At 43.2% G+C, this 19,799-nt stretch overlaps 2 protein-coding genes across 2 annotated transcripts; both read left to right on the top strand.

Moving 5' to 3' along the window:
• Positions 1–6,471: 6,471 nt before the first annotated feature.
• On the top strand, positions 6,472–11,942 carry psmd14 (proteasome 26S subunit, non-ATPase 14). The gene is made up of 11 exons (XM_067260366.1): positions 6,472–6,557; positions 7,117–7,166; positions 7,450–7,521; positions 8,122–8,241; positions 8,356–8,426; positions 8,594–8,744; positions 10,582–10,689; positions 10,846–10,920; positions 11,183–11,308; positions 11,433–11,495; positions 11,768–11,942. Exons 2-11 carry the CDS (start codon positions 7,119–7,121, stop codon positions 11,864–11,866), a joined length of 933 nt encoding a protein of 310 aa, XP_067116467.1. The 5' UTR covers positions 6,472–6,557; positions 7,117–7,118; the 3' UTR covers positions 11,867–11,942.
• Positions 11,943–13,140: 1,198 nt separating this feature from the next.
• On the top strand, positions 13,141–15,115 carry tbr1a (T-box brain transcription factor 1a). The gene is made up of 5 exons (XM_067260695.1): positions 13,141–13,295; positions 13,390–13,511; positions 13,687–13,845; positions 13,939–14,000; positions 14,363–15,115. Exons 1-5 carry the CDS (start codon positions 13,145–13,147, stop codon positions 14,976–14,978), a joined length of 1,110 nt encoding a protein of 369 aa, XP_067116796.1. The 5' UTR covers positions 13,141–13,144; the 3' UTR covers positions 14,979–15,115.
• Positions 15,116–19,799: the final 4,684 nt, after the last annotated feature.

Consider the following 19,799-nt stretch of genomic DNA (forward strand, 5'->3'; position numbering starts at 1 on the left):
GTTAGGGGGCGATGAGAACTGACAGGTCAGGTCAGGATGGAGGGTCCAGCGATAAAGATGTTTAAGATGGGCGTAGGAAAACAACTGGAGAACATATGAGTCTCATTGACTTTTCCCATTCGTGTGGAAGTGAAAGCCAGGCTGAATGTACCCTTCTGTATGCCCTTTCCTTCAGCAGGAATTGGTTTGTCTCAATCTAAAATGGAAGTTGGTGGCAGGATCATCCCACGGTGATGCTTAGCCGATGTCAACAGTTAGAATGGACGCGCCATCGTTTAGCAGGAAATAGGCAAATGCAATTCAAATACAGTTCGCGTCAGATCAATGAAATCTCTTAAGTTTATTATTTCACATGTATTTAGAATAGTGGACCCGGAGGCTGACATTCTAAGCCTCGTGGCCTTTTGTATTTTTGATCGTGGCGTGAATTATTTTGGCATAGTTCATGTACTGCGATGTGTAGCTAAATGAAATATGTTCTATGATTCAAAACAAGTCAACCTAGGGGTAGATCACATGTGCAGGGACAACTAGACACAGTATCTCCCTCATGTTTGTATTCACATCACAACAGGTATAGACAATATTTACAACAGACGGACGGTCATGCCGATCCAAACTGTTGCAAACATACAAACACTTAAAGGACATAAGAAGTTTAACACATGCCGTTGTTACATTATGCCAAACCGGCAGATTGGCCTATAAGAATGCATAGAGCAACCTTCCATAGGTTGGCTAGACTCAGGATGTTTTTGTAATACGATCTATGTTCTCTAGAAGCATTCCTTAGGTATAGCCCTCCCCCCATTCGTTTAGTTTTATTGTTGTCCCAACAAGCCTGCCCTATTATCAGTGCATTTACAGTTGAACAATAACAAATGCACAGTTGTCTGCCATAGTTATAGCTCTCCTCCCATGTTCCAGCCTTTCATACCAGTTGTTCAAACACAGTATATAGATCTGCAGTACAATCCAGTTCCCAATGCAAGATAACTCCTGTGACAAACTGAGACATTAAACAGATAAACAAAACTCTCGTACAAGGAGAGATCTTTCACGTTGGTTTTCCTGAAAGCTTTGCCGGGTTGATCTTGGAAGGTTTCCTGAATGATCAAGCCGCTCACCTCAGTGTGCTCAGAGACTGAGGGGGAAGTGACGGTGCGCTGATAAGAGCAGGGTGGGCTGTGGTGGATATCCTGTCTACCATACCCAGCATTCCTGTTCTATGGAGAAGCAAAGAGGAGCATGCATTACTAGCATACCATAGAGAACATGGAATAACAACAGCAACTACAGTGCAGACGCCATTCAGAAAACACATGTATGAAGCAGATCTTTGGCCCTTGTCACTGGTTATAACCTTTGTGCTTTCTGTACAGTTTTGTGGAATAACAAATGTGATTTTAGCTCAAGCCTACCCCAACGTACTCTGGAACATAAGCAGGTTAGACCTTCAACACAATCTATATTCTCATTGCGGCCATTATGAAACTATGCAACGATGATGGGGCGGATGCTTGTTTCTTCAGATGGACTGTGCCGAGAGACAAAACCGACACACATCGATCTTTGTTAATGTCAGTTTCCTCTCCAAAGATGGGTGTTTGTTTCTCCACCACACACGGTTTGGAGGACCAGCTCTGTGGAGCCAAATCCCCTCTGTGTGGAACCCTCCATCCAGGCTCAGATTTCTCTCCTCCCTAATGCCCTCTGCCGTCTGGATTATAGTGTCAGGGACAGATCAGGTTACAAAGCCGCTTCTGATGTTGCCAGAGGAGTGAAAGGTTGAACACTGACTGGGTACAGGGTTTCCTACAGCTGCCACAATGTGGAGAATGGTTTTCATCCTTCTGGTCAGTTATAGGTTCTATTACATACATATTATATCATAGATAATATATTAGACAATACAATATATCTACAAACAGTATATGTTTGATTTTTCATGTCTGGGTTATTGTCATTGTGAATTTAGCAGGATGTTTTTTTTTTAATGTTGTATAGGACAGAATTTCTATTGAATTTATGAACTAAAACTAAACTAAAATGATGTTCAAATAGTGCATTTCTAACTACACCAGCTGTATTATTCCAGCCATGTATTAATTCACTCATTCAGTGTTAGATTTGAGTCTGACAGGAACTCTGCACTAGACTGACCCAGTGGCCTGTGTGGTTGGGCAATATTCTCTCTTCAGGTTGTTACTCAAATCTGTGGCTCCTCTTCTTTTATGAATTAGCCCGGTGACTAATGATGCTGCTGCTTACTGTAAAACACAAACTGTCATTAGGAAAGCCTTTGTTGTTCCCTACATGGACACTACCTTCCATGTAATTGGTTACAACCTCAAATGTGGTTGAAATGCAGTTCCTCTTTCCTCATCCCAGACTGCTGTGACGAGTTCCTAGTAACTGACTCATTATCTTGTATACAGTGTGTGGTATACACATTTGCCATGAATAAAGTGTAGGTCGTTTCACTCCAGTAAACTGTGAGTCATACAGCATCAAAACGCAGACCTTGACTCACTTTCTTAAATGAACAGAGATAGACTGAGGGTGAAACTAACAATAAATCTAGTTTTACAAATATTGATGTTGTACACACACAGTCCTATCTGGTTGGAGGATAAGAAGACATGGGAGTCTGGCAGCCTGGTTGTGGGAGGGCCGGCCTGGGGACGTTTGACCCGGGATTTACACGCCCCTCAAAAGGGCCACACAGTCCCCCAGGGGATAATGAAATGTACTAAACCAGATTGAGGAAACCGAGGAAGCTTCGAAGGGTTAAAACCGGGGGATGAAGGAACCATTGTTTGCCTTCATCCTCTCGACCGACCAAAGCTCTCAAATAGTCAATCTCTTCCGTCAAACCTCGGTTAAACGGCGCATGGAGGCTTTTGAACCGAACACGAATACTGAAGCAAATACCCCCCCCCCCCCCCCCCTCTCTTGAACAGCCATTCCAAATCTTTTCCACTGTGCGGCCCACATAGCTCAAATATTTTTTCGGCCGCCCAACACATCCGTTCACTTAATTGCTTATCACATATGTTTAACAACACCACGGGAACCAAGTTCGCTTTCACGGCTAAATTTATTTGAGCGATCAAAGAAGACAAAGTGATCATCAGCGCCACAGTAAGCACACATTGTAAAGAGAGGTAACCTGTAACTACCACAGCCAGGCCAGTTATAGAAGTTAGAAACGTGACTTTTAATAAACATAACAGGTTGATAAGCCTTAGCTGTTGCTCTCTTATTAACCCTACACTCAGATTTATCTGCTTCTCAATTGTTTTCATCAACCGATAACAGGTCGCCCCTCACGGAGATCTCTCCCGGCGTTTCCAGATTTTTGTTAGAAACTGAGAAAGACATGTTACATTACAATACATAGGGAACAAATATGACAGACCAATTATGTATGTGATATAACATTAACGACTAGCAAGTAAGCTGACAGATAATTAACTAATTTATAATGTGGCTAAAAATTGTTAGCTAGCTATCCTAGCTTAAGTTAGGGGCTACAGCTCAAATCCTAGATAGGCCTACCTAGAGCTAGCCTAGCTAGTAGCTACTTTTAACGTGTGAGTTAGCTCTAGATAAACCTTACCTTCATAATTTTCAATGTAGCTCGAAACGTACAATTTGAACCCCTTTTCCCTCTTGCTTGAAGGGCAGCAACTTAGACTCACATGTACTTACATAGTGAGTACACGGTTTTTACGAACTCTTCGTAAAAACCGGCATTTTGTGTTTGAAAACTAATGTAACTGCTCGCTACCGGAAGTTGGGCAACGGTCTTATTGAAGAAGGCGTATGCAAGTTAAGGCTGAAAAGTCAGTTTACATTTAGTCATTTAGCAGACGCTCTTATCCAGAGCGACTTACAGTAAGTACAGGGACATTCCCCCCGAGGCAAGTAGGGTGAAGTGCCTTGCCCAAGGACCCAACGTCCTTGGGCAAGGTACGTTCACGGCCGGGAATCGAACCAACAACCTTCTGATTAATAGCCTGACTCCCTAACTGCTCAGCCATCTGACCCCAGTTGGTCTTTCGTCAACGTGCAAAGCGTAACTATTGGCATTCTAATATAATAATAAATATTAAATTGGAAGAACAAAAGAGTTTACAGGTAAAATGATTTATTTTTATTTTTTTAAGAAAAGCGTAACCATTGGCGTTTTGGTCATGATGAATTCAAGGTAACATTTCTAAATTACTAAGAAATGTAATAATCATTTACCAACAGTATATAACAATATTTCCATATTTATTCATTTTTCATACTTTCATACATAGTTTTCATTGGTTTGGCGGTCCACCTGTATTACCCTAGCGGACCACTAGTGGGCCGCGGCCCACATGTTGGTAATCGCTGCTCTAGATATTACAGTAGGCCTATTGGAAAAACTGGGAGTAGGCTACTTCTACCATGAATGTTACAATGCTTCCATCTACTGGTTAAAGTTATATGAGTCACTATCAGATAGGCGTTATACAGTAGCAGTTTGCCAATATAGAATTGTGCTATACAGAACAATATAAGTAGGCTAATGCAAGCTAAAGTAGTCTATTGTTTACAGAACGCGGATTTAAAGCAGCTTTAAATCCGCGTTCTGACAATGTTCAGATTTTATTCAAACATTCACTTGTGCTCATTTTAATATCACAACCACTGATTTATAATGTGTCTGGAACAAGTTGACGTCTACATGGATTCCTCTAATTAAGTCGCTTGTCTGTAGTCACACTCCAACAAACTGCCACTGCGCTTTCTGCATTTTAATTAAATCCAGAAATGCCAGGAAGAAAGACGCGCTCTGCATTTTCACACGAACAAAAACCAAACAACCCTATAGACGTTCATTAGGCTACATGAACATCAAGTCTACTTTGTAGTTGTCTAGCAGGACAAGTGTGCGGCTAAGCGGATGGTGTGGTGACCACAAGGAGTGTCCTAAAACGGGTGTCCCCCCCACCCCAACTTATGTGACGTGACACTGAGTAGGAGAGGATGAGGAGCTGCGCGTTCTGAGGGGAGGTGTCGATGAGGAGATAGACAGAAGGTTGTACAGGTTAGCATTCCAACGCCTTCAATGATTGACTTGTGTGTGTGGAGGGAGGGAGTGGGGGACAGTTTTATTTAAAGGACTGGCAATGCTTTCATACTGGAGCTGCCACACATATTAATCACACATTGTGCTGTTTTCACGGGGTTCTTTTGAGACGTATATGTTTAAATAGGCTACCCACTTTGTTGTTCATGGTCATGACTCAATTTCTCAATATTTTATGAATTTTCATTTTACTACAGACTTTATAAAGTCTTCTGTGATGTAAAGATATTTTATGAAAGGTGAATGATTGGTAACATCATTTCCTGACCATTTATCTTTTATTGTAGCGTAAACTACACAACTGTGCATATTTCTTAGTAATTCCTGATTACAGTGAGACTGTCGTTCACCAGATTGACAGTTGTACATGCATGCCCCGAGACAATTCGCAGGTGAAGCTCTTTAATTCTTGATCGACAAGAAAAGAGTCTTGACGAAATGTGATAATTGTGTAGCAGAACACCTATAACAAAGTGGTCACAGCTGTGAAATTGTCATAATGTGATAACTCGTCACTACTTAAGCTCTATTTGCTTTCTTAATACCGTGTGGGAGAAATCAGGAGTTTCTTCAGTAGATGGAGAAATATGATACTGAGAAATACAATATTGTTTTCAGTTACTGTACAAGAGTAACAATGATTTTCCCTCCGCTGGTTGCATGCTATATTTCAGTACAGGTACGGTATATTAATACAGCTGGTATCAATTAACGTAACTTTCGTTGTAAATATGTAGGCTGGATCTCAAGGGACTAAAATGACGCATAGAAAGATGCAGCTTTCCAATTAAAAGGTGTGGAAAAGTACTGGGGCAAGATAAGAGGTGAGACATGTGGGGATGAGCATAAAATATAAACGAGGATTAGGGCAGAGAACAAACTCCCATCTCCCGGGGACGCTTTACAAGTCTAAACGCTCTGAGATAGACAGTAGTAATCTGAAATGGAAGGTAGATACACAGCCAGTGTAATGTCATTGTCATCAAAGGTAGCAAAGAAAGGGTGTTTCTTAAGTGAATATGTAATTAGTCCAGATCCTATTATGGGCAAGCTGGTGATAGGACCATTCATTAGATGTCCTCCTCCAGCTGTTAGACACATGTGGGATATGTAAATAAATAGACCATTCCGCCCCACCCTCCCTATATTATTTAAATAATGTACGTGAGAATTATATATTTAGACATTTTCCAAAATAACATAGTATCCGTCGATGAGGTAGCCTGTTTTTAATAGACTTTTTAAAAATAAAATAAAAACAAAAAAAAGATCTGATGACGGTGGGGAATGTAGCGGAAGCTGTAACCCATGCGACGGAAGTAGAATTGTTTAGAATGCATTCTGGCTGATTCATTGTAGCCAGCAAGCTATCTACTTGCCGGAGAACGTTTCTATATCTAAACTACCTTTTTTGCCAAATTGACAACAGGTGAGCGTAAACTCTACATGATATACTTACCACATACTTTGCAATGCAAAAAAGTTCTACTGACTTAATTTTCGCTTCGAGTATGTTTTATTTAACTTTCTAGATGTGCCGAGGTGCTAGCTATCAGGCTAGCTAGCTAAGGTTAGCTAGTCGGCAAGTTAACGTTATTTCACTAACTGAATGAACAATATTACGATCATACACTATTACAAATATTTGTTGTCATGATGACATATTATATTTGATTGAGGGGCTTTTCAACACTAACGGTGTTTGGACTTGCCTTACAGATTTAAGCGACCGGGGAAGCTAGCTAGGATGATTGCTTGCCATGTCATTTTCACCCACCTGAAAATGGGCAGCTAGCTTAGCTAGCCTAGCAGCTACCTCGCAACGCTAACTTGTCAGCAGAGAAGGCTAAGAAGCTAACTGGCTATCTATCGTGTTTGGCCTAGCAAACGTCACAGTCTAGATCGCATGAAATCAGTAACCTCAGGGTTGCTGTATTAACAAGATGTGACAAATTTTGTTTGTATCGTGCAATTTTCCGCTTGTATAGAGATGGACCGGCTGTTAAGGCTCGGAGGTGGAATGCCGGGACTCGGTCAGGTAACTATCCGATCTGATCCCCCGTGTTTATGTTCTGGATAGTTTGTGAAATTAATATACTGAGTCAGTTCAGGTTTGTTGGACTAGCCTTGAAATTGAGATTAAAGAGATTTGTTAAGAGTTCTACAACTGAGTAAAATACAGACGTTAAAAATCTAATACAATTCTTAAAATAATTATAAAGGTTAGATACACATTGTTAGTTTTCGTCGTTGAATGCTGTCCCACTAGTACCGATGATTGTGAGTATCAGATCAACGGAGCTCTTTTCCCCCATGCTCAGGGTCCACCAACAGACGCCCCTGCTGTGGACACCGCAGAGCAGGTGTACATCTCCTCTTTGGCACTGCTAAAGGTAAGCAAACTGTCTGGACTCCTACTGGGGAAATGTACAGCTCAGTGGTTGTGTTGGTTAGAGTATTGGACTGTAGATCAAGAGGTCGCAGGTGGGGTATAATTGAGAGAGAACAAATTAGTTGCTACTTTAATGCAACAGTACTTTCTATCTTTTTTTAAGCACTGTTTAGGCATGAAGTAAATATATTACAGTCCTAGAGATTACAAAGTGAAGTCTGTCATTTTTCATGTTGCTGCAAAAGCTTGGTATAACAATATTTTTATATATATATATATGTTTCCTCAAACAACTTTTACTTAGATTGTAACTTTTTTTTAAATGTAAGTGTTGAAGGTACATTGTTTCTATATAAAATATAATTTCTTAGGCACCATCAGGGCTTTCACACTTCTGAGGATGGGGTGGAACTTCTGTACGTTACAAGAAAATAATAATGCAAATTCTGTCCGTGCATTGAGGCCCGGTTGGAATCAGCAAGTCGAGTAACCGAGCGTGGAAGCCCTCTAATAAATATGTTACATGTTATGTAATAAATAAAGAAGCCGCTGCTGGTGTTTTGTGTGTGCAGGTTTTTCATTGTGTTTGTAACCTCGTCAGATGCTGAAGCACGGCCGTGCTGGCGTGCCCATGGAGGTGATGGGGCTGATGCTTGGGGAGTTCGTGGACGATTACACCGTGCGAGTGATTGACGTTTTTGCTATGCCCCAGTCTGGAACTGTAAGTTTTCCATCTTCTTATTTAACAGCTTGGGCTATTATCTGTGAAGGTTCTTTTTGGAACCCCCCCCCCCCCCCCCAACTGTGTTCTGAATGGATTTTTCTTATCCAATAGGGTGTCAGTGTCGAAGCTGTGGATCCCGTATTCCAGGCAAAAATGTTGGATATGCTAAAACAAACCGGCAGGTGATAAACCTATTTTGACGACAACAACAATAAAAAAAAAAAAAAAACAGGAGCCATATTATTTTTGTCAAATGGACGTTCCCTCACGTGTCTGGTTCCCCTCACCCCCTCTGCCCCCATCTCTCTCTCTCTCTCTCCCCCCTGTCCCCTTCTTGTCTGTCCCCCAGGCCTGAGATGGTGGTGGGCTGGTACCACAGTCACCCTGGCTTCGGGTGCTGGCTGTCGGGAGTGGATATTAACACCCAGCAGAGTTTCGAGGCTCTGTCGGAGCGGGCCGTGGCCGTGGTGGTGGACCCCATCCAGAGTGTGAAGGGGAAGGTACGGACCGCACCGCAGCACACCACCACCGCACCACAGCACAAAGCACTGGGATCTGTCTTCGGTGTCCGGTGTCGTTTTAGTTGTGATGAGGTTATGGGGGCTCTGTGGTGCGTCTTCTCTGCGGGGGGGGGGGGGGGGGGGGGGGGGGATGTTAAGTGTGACTTAATTAATTAAATGATGTTCATAAGAGCTTCTTTTAAAGAGCCGTGGGCTCCATAAAATATACCATGTCATATATAAACCGCAAAAGGGTGCATGTTTGAATCAAGATGTCTTCATCTTGATCGTCAACTCCTATATGATTAACACCCATCCCCCCCCCACACCAGTTTCTTTTTATATTCCTTCCTTCCCTCTCTCTCTTTTATTTTCCCCCTCTCTCTCTCTCTCTTGCTTTCTCTCCTCTCTCTCTTCCTTTCTCTCATCTCTTTTCTTCTTCTGGCCCCATATGGCCTTCTTCATCTCCTGCCGGTGTGACAGGGAGTGTTCCATTAACACCTCCACAGAGCTGGGTGTGGGTGTGAGAGCCAACTCAATCTCAATGTGTGATACGCGCCGAGAGAGAATCCACCACTAGAAATGAGAACTAGCTTTCCCAGGTTTTACATTGGGATCCTTTTTTTTTTTTTGTTCTTTACCTCAATTCTTTTAGAATTATATCGAAAATAACTAATTAGGAGTGTGAAAGTCGTTGTTTGTACCGTCTCTCTGATTGTGTAGACCGTTAACCAGACATGCATATTCATCTAACGGCCCATATTATCACCAAAAATACCAGCATTCCCCCCCCCAAAAAAAATACTGTAAATGCTCTAATTCAAAGACGTATCAGTGAATTATTCATAGGTCAGGTGTTTGTGCATGTTCCAGACCTGCTGTAGGAGAAGCTCTCCCCTCTACAGAAAGAGACCATGCGAGTGCAAAGCGCACATCGAAAAACGTGTTGGTGCCACGTAGCTGCTGTGTTTCCCTTCCCTCTATCTGCGGCCTGTCACAATGTTTCTTAGTAAACGTGATCTGGATTACGCGGTTAGCCGCGCTCAGCGTCGCAGCGCTATGGATGTGGCATAGGTACCTCGCCGGTTATATGGCCCAGATAGGGAACAACAACTAAGGTTGACCTGGTCTGGTGACAGCATCACAACACCGGCAGGGGGAACGCTGCATGAGCACAAATGTTTTGGGGTACATCAGTCGTGACAGAAAGATCAGTTGGTGATTTATGGACCCGGGTTCCAGGGTGACACAGAGAGAGAGACAGAGAGAGAGACAGAGAGAGAGACAGAGAGAGAGACAGAGAGAGAGACAGAGAGAGAGACAGAGAGAGAGACAGAGAGAGAGACGGAGAGAGAGACAGAGAGAGAGACAGAGAGAGAGACAGAGAGAGAGACAGAGAGAGAGACAGAGAGAGAGACACAGAGAGAGACACAGAGAGAGACATACAGACATCTGGTAAACAGCTCATAAATAAGTCATCGCTGTCTCCAGAAACGTGTTGCTAAATCCTCGCTAAATTTCGATAGCGCCGCAAACCGAGGCATCTTCTCATGCCATGTCTGGCTGCTTCCCAGTGACGAGGAAGCAACGGCTTAATCCACCAGGCTGATGGCCAGGCAGTGCTGGTGCTGTACTACAGTTTCTGTGTCATTGGGAGTGCTCGAGTCATGTGACAGGAAGGGGCAGCAAGAGTGACAGGCGGGGTCCCTGGTTCAAACGCTCACTAAATGGAACAGCTGCATTGTGTGAGTGTGTGTGTGTGTGTGTGTGTAGACAGGCATGCCTTGATCTGTCCTCTACAAGAACAAGTCTAAACACATTCAAATGTCCGTTGCAGGTTGTAATTGACGCCTTCAGACTGATTAACGCCAACATGATGGTGCTGGGCCACGAGCCCCGACAGACCACCTCTAACCTGGGCCACCTTAACAAGCCCTCCATCCAGGTAGGCCGGAGGCCCCCTGCTCGCTCCCCACGTCAGGCTGCTCCTGCTGGGAACCATCACTGTACATCTGAGGCTCTGGGCTTTCTGTTAATTTGTGTTTCTCTCCCCCTCTCTTTCTCTCCCTCCCTCTCTCCTTCTACCTCTCTCTCCTCTCAGGCCCTCATACATGGACTGAACAGGCATTACTACTCCATCACCATCAACTACAGGAAGAACGAACTCGAGCAAAAGGTTTGAACGAGTTTGACAGAAACAAGCGTTTTTAGGGCTTTTTAAGACTAATTTAAATGTCAGGGGAGTGGCGGTGGTAATTCACCTGAGTTAAGGTGTGCGTGCGTGCCTGTGTGATGCAGGACCTTGTAGTCAGGGTCGTTTGGCACTAGGATGGATATGAAGGATGAGACATTGAGTGATTAACCCTAACCCTTTGCATATTTAGCGGTGATTGACCCCCCCCCCCCCCCCCCCCGCCTTGTATGACCTCTGACCCCAGATGCTGTTGAACCTTCACAAGAAGAGCTGGATGGAGGGCCTGACCCTGCAAGACTACAGCGAGCACTGCAAGCTCAACGAGACCGTCGTCAAGGAGATGCTGGAGCTGGCCAAGAACTACAACAAGGTAAGCAGGAAGTGGAGCCTGATTGGTTCAACGAGTCACTTCCTGAAGAGGAAATGGAAAATAATGGTGGCTTGTGTACTGGAGAATAATGGTGATGTTTTGACTGTCTCAACCATCTGTCCAGGCTGTGGAGGAGGAAGACAAAATGACCCCAGAACAGCTCGCCATCAAGAATGTTGGAAAGCAGGTAATTACATAATAATGTGTTCATTTAGCTGAAGCTTTTGTCAAAAGCAAACACGGGTTGTGTATTAGAACCTGCAACCTTTTTAACTGCAGTCGAATGCTCTTCCACTGAGCTATACTCGCCTACCTGCCACTGTAGTTACTCTGAATCTGATCAACGGAAATAAATGACTGTTGTGGGAGTTTGTGGTCCTGTCGGTTGACAGAAAGGATGCAGACCTCCCTGCAGTGTCGGGGTTTGTCACAGTCCTGACATCTCTCTGTCTTCCTCAGGATCCCAAGAGGCACCTGGAGGAGCATGTAGACGTTCTGATGACCTCCAACATCGTCCAGTGCCTAGCCGCCATGTTGGATACAGTAGTCTTCCAGTGAAGAGCCTTTGTTCAGAACTGTTAATATCCCAACCCCTTGTTTTTCTTTTATATAAAATAAATGTGTATGAAAGGTCTGTCATGGACTCTTAATGGATTCTTCTTACTGGTTTTCCAAGGCTGAGAAGTTTGCTTGAAGTGTTCACATTGTTGAGCTCTTGTCCATATTTAAATGTGTTTGTTGGAAGGAGAGAGAGAAAAAGAGAAACAAAAAATGCTTTGCTGTTTGAACAGTTTTTTCTTTTGGAGGGGAGGGGTTGTGTGCGCGTTTCATATAAGCTACATTGTAGCTTACTAACGAAGTGTGGCACTTATGTGCACTATTTGTACGTTGCACGGTGTTTTCTGAGTATGAAAGGCGTTAGCTTGCATTCAACGTCTTAAAATGTGATCATGTCGTGCTTTTACCGCTCCTTTTGTTTCGCGTGCTGCTACATTCTATTGCGTATCATCCAATAACCGTTTAGCTTACCTCGGGAGGCGTCAGGTGAGCATCAGACCCAGCCTGGTTTGGTTTCTCAACGCCATTCTTTATTGTAATGTGTTAGTAAGTGTGATGGACATTTTAATCGATGGACGTCAGGCTTTGAAAATTAGTATTTTATTGACAAACCGATGATCTTTTCCTTCCTTGACTCATTTGGTAACGGAACCCAAGGGATGCATGATTTTTTTTTTTTTTTTTTTGAGAACACACACTCGTGCACCATATGCAGTCCCGTCAGAAGAAAATCTCACAGACTCGTCACAACATCCATGGAGCCACAGAAGCAAGGCGCCCCTTGTCTGTGCCCAGCTCAACTCCGCTCCGCCTCGCACGATGTATCCACAGCATCTGCCACCCGGCTCTTCCCACCCGGCAACTTCGACTGGTCAAATGCCACACTATTCGCTATCAGCGCAAGGGACATTTAACGGCCTATTGGCCTCCTCTGCTCAAGGCTTTCCCGCTTCTAGTTACTTTTACGCACAGCCGTACGGACAGCGGGGACACGCTTTACACCAGTCCGCGTCGCAAACAGGACTGTTTTTTGGACAAGCGCAAGTCTATCTCTGTAACCGAGCTCTGTGGCTTACCTTCCACAGGCACCAGACTGAAATGATCATCACTAAACAGGGTCGGTGAGTATTTGTCCGATATCCCGTTTATAACTAATGAAGATTGTAGGCTATATAAGTATGGGAAAATAGTTCCAATATAAATCATGGAATTAGTCCCCTCAAAAGAAAGAGTTGCTTGGAAAAACTAATATTTCAGTCTTCTGCTTTCCGTAGACGAATGTTCCCAATTTTAAGTTTTAATATATCTGGACTTGATCCAACTGCGCACTACAACGTTTTCGTGGATCTGAGCCTCGCGGACCCGAATCACTGGCGTTTCCAAGGGGGACAGTGGGTGCCTAGTGGAAAGGCGGACACAAACATAACAGGTAGGTCTAATCTACCGAAGATTTTGCTTTTCACCCATTTTTGTTGAGAAAACGACCGTTGGCATTAATGAACCTGTGTGGATGCGTTTTACAGGGAACAAGACGTACATGCACCCTGACTCCCCAAACACTGGGGCGCACTGGATGCGTCAAGAGATTTCGTTTGGAAAACTCAAACTGGCAAATAACAAGGGAGCCATGGATGGGCCGGGGCAGGTAGGCTATGTGGACGACGACAGTGAAGTGTTAAAGCTTGAAAAAATAAATTAAAAAAATCTGTGATTTACATTTTTTTTTTTTTTTTTAATAACACCTTTTGGCCTTCGACGTTCAGAATTGCACATTGCCGTTGCCATAAGGCACCCGTGGTTCTTTCCTCCCCTGCGTCCAGATGGTGGTCGTGCAGTCACTGCATAAATACCAGCCCCGGTTGAATGTGGTGGAAGTGAAGGAGGACGGCACGGAGGATACCTGTCACTCCAGGGGCCTTCAAACGTTCACTTTCCCAGAAACACAGTTCGTTGCCGTCACAGCTTATCAGAATACAGACGTAAGGAAACAAAAGAGAAGCCAAGGCCATATTTTATTTGCCACCATTCTTCCATATTGTCAGAGATGATGATTGTGACATATTTGCTTACAGATAACGCAATTGAAAATTGACCACAACCCATTTGCTAAAGGCTTTCGGGACAATTATGACAGGTAGGTCTATTATTCTTAAATTCTTCTTGTTTTTACGGTAGTGAAATGAAGCTGTTAAAGTAATTTAATACTGTACTAAATAATTGACAGTCGAGGACTAGGCCCATTTTATTTAGCATAATTGTACTTTTATAAATAAAATCATTTAGCCTATTTAATTTACATTTCCTTGAAACCTTACAAGCCATCCATACATTTTAACACTGTCACATGGGTGTGCTCAAGGGCTCATTGGGTAATTAAATAACAATTTGTCCATAGACTAACCTACACTTTCAGGAATTTGAATATATTTCATTATTGGCCGGACATATTTTTGGGGGGATTTTCATAATATGGTACTGTTCTCTTGTTCCGTACAGATTCTATACCGGTTGTGACACTGACCGGTTGACACCTCCTAGTGACTCATATGCCAAGCTCGTGCCCAGTGCTAGATATGCCATTGCCAACTCCTTCCTGCAGCATCAGTTTTACAACACTTACAGCAGGTCAGGTTTTAGCCCACTTTCTGGCTTCAGTTATGTCCCCTTCAACCAAACTAACGGCATGCTTTCGCCGCAAACGGTCCAGGACAACCCAACGGCTCCACCGAGGTGGTTTGGCAACGAGAGACTTGACTTGGCCTCACGCGCGTACGAGGGGCCTTCCTCCTTCGACTTGGCCACAAACGCCGCCGCTTTGGCCTCATATGCCGCAGCTGCCAAACCGCTTCAAATCCACTCCACTGCTACCGAGTGCGCTGGGGGAAATTTCGGTTATTACGCCGAAGCCTCGGGTTTTACGCGTCCTTCCCTCCAGTATTGTGGCTCGTCAACCTCTCCACTCGCACCTTGGATTAACGGACACACCGGCGCGGTGGACTGCGTGGCGGATGTGGAGAGTGCGCGTCCGGAGGATGGTTTGCAAACAGATGTACCTCGCGACACCAAACAAAGTGACCTATCAGAATGCAGATGGCTTGGAACCTCGTCATAATCACATCAGAGACTTGATATTTTGATAAAAGTGGGCCATCCATGGTTTTCTTTCACTTTGGAATTCAAACTTGGTTATGTCAAATAAGAGTTGCTAATTATTATCTTTGGTAAATGTTTTTTTGTTTGTAAAGTGCTTATAGATTGACCTGTTTATTGTCCTTATTGTGTTAAATTAAATTATATAAAATTGCGTTTTAGACCACGGTTATTTTTCATTGGATATGATGACATTACATTTACAATGTTTGTAACGCCGTTTGTGAATCGTCGCAAAGGAAATAAGATATCGAAAAACCTTGGCGTTTTCTGACATAGGCCTTTACAATCTCCTCAAAGATTTGTTTGATGAAAGGCGAACTTCTTCCCCACTTCACCACATGGGGGCGCCAGTGTTTAATTAGTGGCAGCAGGAGAAAGGCAGAACAGAAAAAGCTTTGATGGAGGGAAAATGAGTGCATCCTTTTATGACCCACCATATTTATAGATACAGCCGAACACAAAACATGTTATGAGCCAGCTCTATTGTAATCACAAGATTACAATAGGACTATACGGGTGAACATATAAAAATGGATGAGGACGTTAAATTATGGAATCATATATGATGGGGATGAGTGTAAACTATAAACGCCATACGACATAAGCTACGATAGAAATAAATAGGCTAAAAGTCTGCAAAATGACCAAATCTAAATGTCAGTGATATGTAGACGTGACGAGATATCAGCAGAGATGAGATCTGCTCCTCATAATAGATTATCTTAAAATATGCTGTTGGACAGACTCGTTTTATGCCCATCTATGATGCGAATCTCATCTCGTATCAAAAGAAAGAAGTAGTCTACTCAGAGGTAGACTATGACATGACGGGATTTTAAAAGAATCACTATGAAACAATTCAAAGACAACGAGCTCAGATTTTGCGTGGCTCGTTATTATCTCACGTGTGGTCAACCTCGTCGTAGGAACGTAAATTGCAAGCTCCCGGCTTGAACGTGTGAATGGGGAGTTACTCTCCTCAACGTTTACATTATGTAGGACACAGCCATGATGCTTACTTCGATTTTGAAAAAAAATAAAAATAACAGATTTACATGAGAAAAATCACCTGCTATAGCCAGCATAACGGGAGAACATAACGGGAGGAGCACAGCACAACTGCAGGCTACCGGGTGACGAGAAAGATGGACATAACAGACCAAGGAGCCCAGATGGAGCCGCTATTACCGACGGTAAGGATGCTTATCATTTGTAACGGATATACAAATGAAATTGTAATGAATTGTATTTTGTTGGATGCGCAAATTAGTTTCCATGTCGCCAAGGTAGAGATGAAAAGATATGGTGTTGTTCATATGACTCATTAACTATGACCCATAAACAATTAAGCTCAATCAATTCGCTCACATCATATTTTAAAATTACCAATAGCATTTCAAAGCGGTAAACGTTGCGGTGTTTTGTCTCGGTAGTACGTCAAGGTATTATTATTTTTGAAAGACAATGTTTTTATGTTCAAGATGGGGCCACGCGACGTCTTGCGCACTCTATAGGCTAGACGGCACCGGAGTTGCCATATTGGCTCTTTCATAATTGCCAAGTAGCCCAAGCTTAATGCAAATGTATGGACAATGCTTTTACACACCTCACAAAGACCCCCACCACAAGACTGTTACATTTTTTATAAGGCACAGTGGACTAATGATTACATTATAATTATATGGACCTAACTATCCGAGTCAGATCTCAATGATCCATAATCGTCAGCTGTCAATTATACTTCCACGCTGATTGGAATTCCATTGCGTCATTCGAGACGCCGTTCTGAAAGGCGTTCCAACGGGAGGCTGAGATTGGAACAGCTAATGAGAAATTATCTCTCTGCCAGGTGAACAGTCATCTAATTTGAGCTTCATGTTGACAACAGACTCATGTCGACGCCGACTGTACTACATTAGCTCCCGGGCCCGGTCTAGCTTTCTTTCGCCTCTCTCGATGCTCTCTGACCGCACTTGAAAAAAACTTGTTGAATTACCAGTTCGATCTGTGCCTGTCCTTTCTTATTACCATGTAGGCGGTAAACTGCTGAGGAAGGGGGGAAGGAGCCCATTTGAAATTATAAAAATAAATACATAGCCTACTGTGTTTTCTAAAATACTGTCTGTTTGAAACCTCTTAAACACAGTTCAATTGTACCTGACTGGCCTCACATTCAAGTCTAACATAGACATACGCCTTTCTTCTTTTTTATCGGTGCTCTGGCGTTTTATCTTTTATCGTTTAGGAATGGATCGTATTGGATCTCGGTTTATATCTCAGATGCGCAAAAATTGCCCTAACTTTAACGTTGATGTGGACAAGCGCTGTAGTTTGACAGGTAGGATAGAATTCGACAGGTAGGATAATGTTTGGCCACCGGTTTAACAATCCAGATTAATATTCGTGTCCGGCGCAGCGGTTAGGGCCAATCAGTATTCAGGTTGTGTGTGGAGAAATGGCTGCCACACAGAAAGTCAGGACTGGGGGGGGATGAAATATGGCGTTTCATTTAACCGCCGTCCCAAACAGAGGTCTCCAATAGGACAGTCTCTGATTGTCTCGAAATATGGTCCAACAGTTAATTTACGTACTACATTGAACATGTTATTCATTTCCCCGTCGCTTTGTTCAAATCATGACTACAAAGTAGGCTACAGCAGAAGATCAAGGATCAGTAGTACATTGTTCCAACAGTATTTCGATGGTCAGACTACAGGCGCTGTACCCTATACTACATATGTACAGAGTTAATCGCTGAACATTGCCTACCTGTAGGACAGCGATAGTTTTTGAGGTTTGGTAGAGGGACAGTACAGACAGCAGACTTTAAGAAGACTATCCTACAGTACCTACAGGAAGGATTTTACGACTGCTTCTCTGCTCTGTGCAATGCGGTTAGCGTGTGATTGTATAGTCAATCATTTCATCCTCACTCGCATGTGCTGCATCCTAATGTGTAGTCATGGTTATCTGGGATGTGCGATGGAATGTGAGGTGAACATAAACAATGTCAGTGGATCCATAGTAGGCCCTATGTGTTGTAAACATTTGATTTGTACCATCTATGGAACCAAATCAGGGACAATGTTTTAAATGTTAAAAGGCATTGAATAGGCCTATTTAATATTGACATTTAAACGCCACCAAATTTGTTGGTTTTGAATTCACCTCTTTAAAATAAAAAATATTCGAATTTCAGTTCTATTTGAATTTCTGAAGCTTGAATTTTTGGATCAGATTTCTTTTTGTGCTTCATATTTCTATTTTGAAGGGGTGAAAAACCATTAAAATGTGTTTTTTTTTAACCAGAGCACCATTGGAGTATATTTATTTGTGTTTCTCACAGAAGCGCATAGTTTTGTTTAGACAAATCCCTGTTGACAATATTTAAGTGCTATAATATTGTTTTAGTGTTGCAGATATGTTTCTGTAGGCTCTTTTGACCTGGAGACCTTGAAAGACTGCAGGGCGTTGTGGTTCTCATTACTAGGACCCCTGCACTGATGTCTGTGCTTCTCTTTTACAGGAACAGAGTTCCCAAGAGGACAAGTCCGTGGTGAGTACTTCTGTTATTTCCCCCCAAATCGACTCACTTTCCTTTGAAGGACTTTTAACCTCTGCTATCAGTCAAGTTGATGGATAAATAACAGTTTCTGAATCAGACAACATGTGCCAGTTAATCTGATGTTCTCTCAAGAGTGTGGATCTCATTTCTAAAAGGAGCGGGCGGCCTATTTTCAAGCCTGAGTTGGGATGTGTTTGTTTTGTGGAACGAGCTGGAGGGATGGGAGAGAGAGATGCGTCGTGTTTGGTGTAAATGGTGCAGACATGATTACAGATCTGATGTTATCAGATGCAAGTGTTTGTTTTGTTTAAGTGGTGAAAGAAGTGTATGAGGAACAACAAACCACAATGCACAGGGTTAAGCACGACAATCTAAAACAGCTGGGGTTACGACAGTAAGTAAAGTAACATGGGGTTGCAAAAGTACTAATAAAAACATTAGGCTCTCTTGATTTTACTTATCTAGCAGAGGTCCATCATGCCTGAACAGAGTTTTATTGGGAACCTTCACAAGCCATGTTAACAACATCCAGAGAGTTCGACTTAAGAGAGTGTTCTCCTATTGTGACAAGTGGTTCTAGAACGCCCCTGTTTTCTGAGAACGCGTGGGAGTGTGGCTGGACTGGGGCCAGGCCAGTCCGGACGTGGTTAGAGCAGGGCTGTTCCCAAGGACACCCTGTTCCTGGACTAGAGGGAGATGTCTGTCCTGCTGAGGGGACCGATGGCTCCCCACAGTAGCTGTGAAATATCTCTGCTTCTGCCCTGTGTGTGTGTGTGTGTCCATCTGTGTGTGTGTGTGTGTGTGTAAGGCTGGGGGGGGTGGGACAGAGAGAAGGAAGAAGAGACACGAGTGAGGGAGTGAGAAAAGAGAGGGGAACGAAAGCTGTGTGAAAAAGAGAGATGAAGAAAGAGAGAGGGCTGTGAGAGACAGATGGAGAGAGAGAGATAGAGAGAGGAATGCATGCTATGTATGAGAGTGTAATGGAAAGAGAGAGAGATGGAGAGAGAAGTTGAAGCTTATCAGTGCTTCTCAAAGTGTTTATCTCGAGTAGTCGAGATAAACACTGGGATAGAAGTCGAGTTCTTCTATCCCATCCGAGGCAGGCTGTTAGACATGAGGAGAGTGACTGAGAGACAGTACTGCTGTTAATCAGCAGAGTAGCAGGGGTAGCATACTCTTTGTAGCGCTGTCTATTTTTAGCCCTGCATGTCCTGC

This window comes from Osmerus mordax, chromosome 22 (assembly GCF_038355195.1).
Source record: "Osmerus mordax isolate fOsmMor3 chromosome 22, fOsmMor3.pri, whole genome shotgun sequence".
NCBI classification, from domain to species: domain Eukaryota; kingdom Metazoa; phylum Chordata; class Actinopteri; order Osmeriformes; family Osmeridae; genus Osmerus; species Osmerus mordax.

Excerpts from the sequence above, each read along its gene's own strand:
- psmd14 (XM_067260366.1), top strand. The coding sequence starts at position 7,119 with ATGGACCGGCTGTTAAGGCTCGGAGGTGGAATGCCGGGACTCGGTCAG. Across the intron at positions 8,242-8,355 it reads CTATGCCCCAGTCTGGAACT|GGTGTCAGTGTCGAAGCTGT; the intron begins GTAAGTTTTCCA and ends CTTATCCAATAG. Across the intron at positions 10,921-11,182 it reads AGAACGAACTCGAGCAAAAG|ATGCTGTTGAACCTTCACAA; the intron begins GTTTGAACGAGT and ends CTCTGACCCCAG.
- tbr1a (XM_067260695.1), top strand. The coding sequence starts at position 13,145 with ATGTTCCCAATTTTAAGTTTTAATATATCTGGACTTGATCCAACTGCG. Across the intron at positions 13,296-13,389 it reads GGCGGACACAAACATAACAG|GGAACAAGACGTACATGCAC; the intron begins GTAGGTCTAATC and ends TGCGTTTTACAG. Across the intron at positions 13,846-13,938 it reads CAGCTTATCAGAATACAGAC|ATAACGCAATTGAAAATTGA; the intron begins GTAAGGAAACAA and ends ATTTGCTTACAG.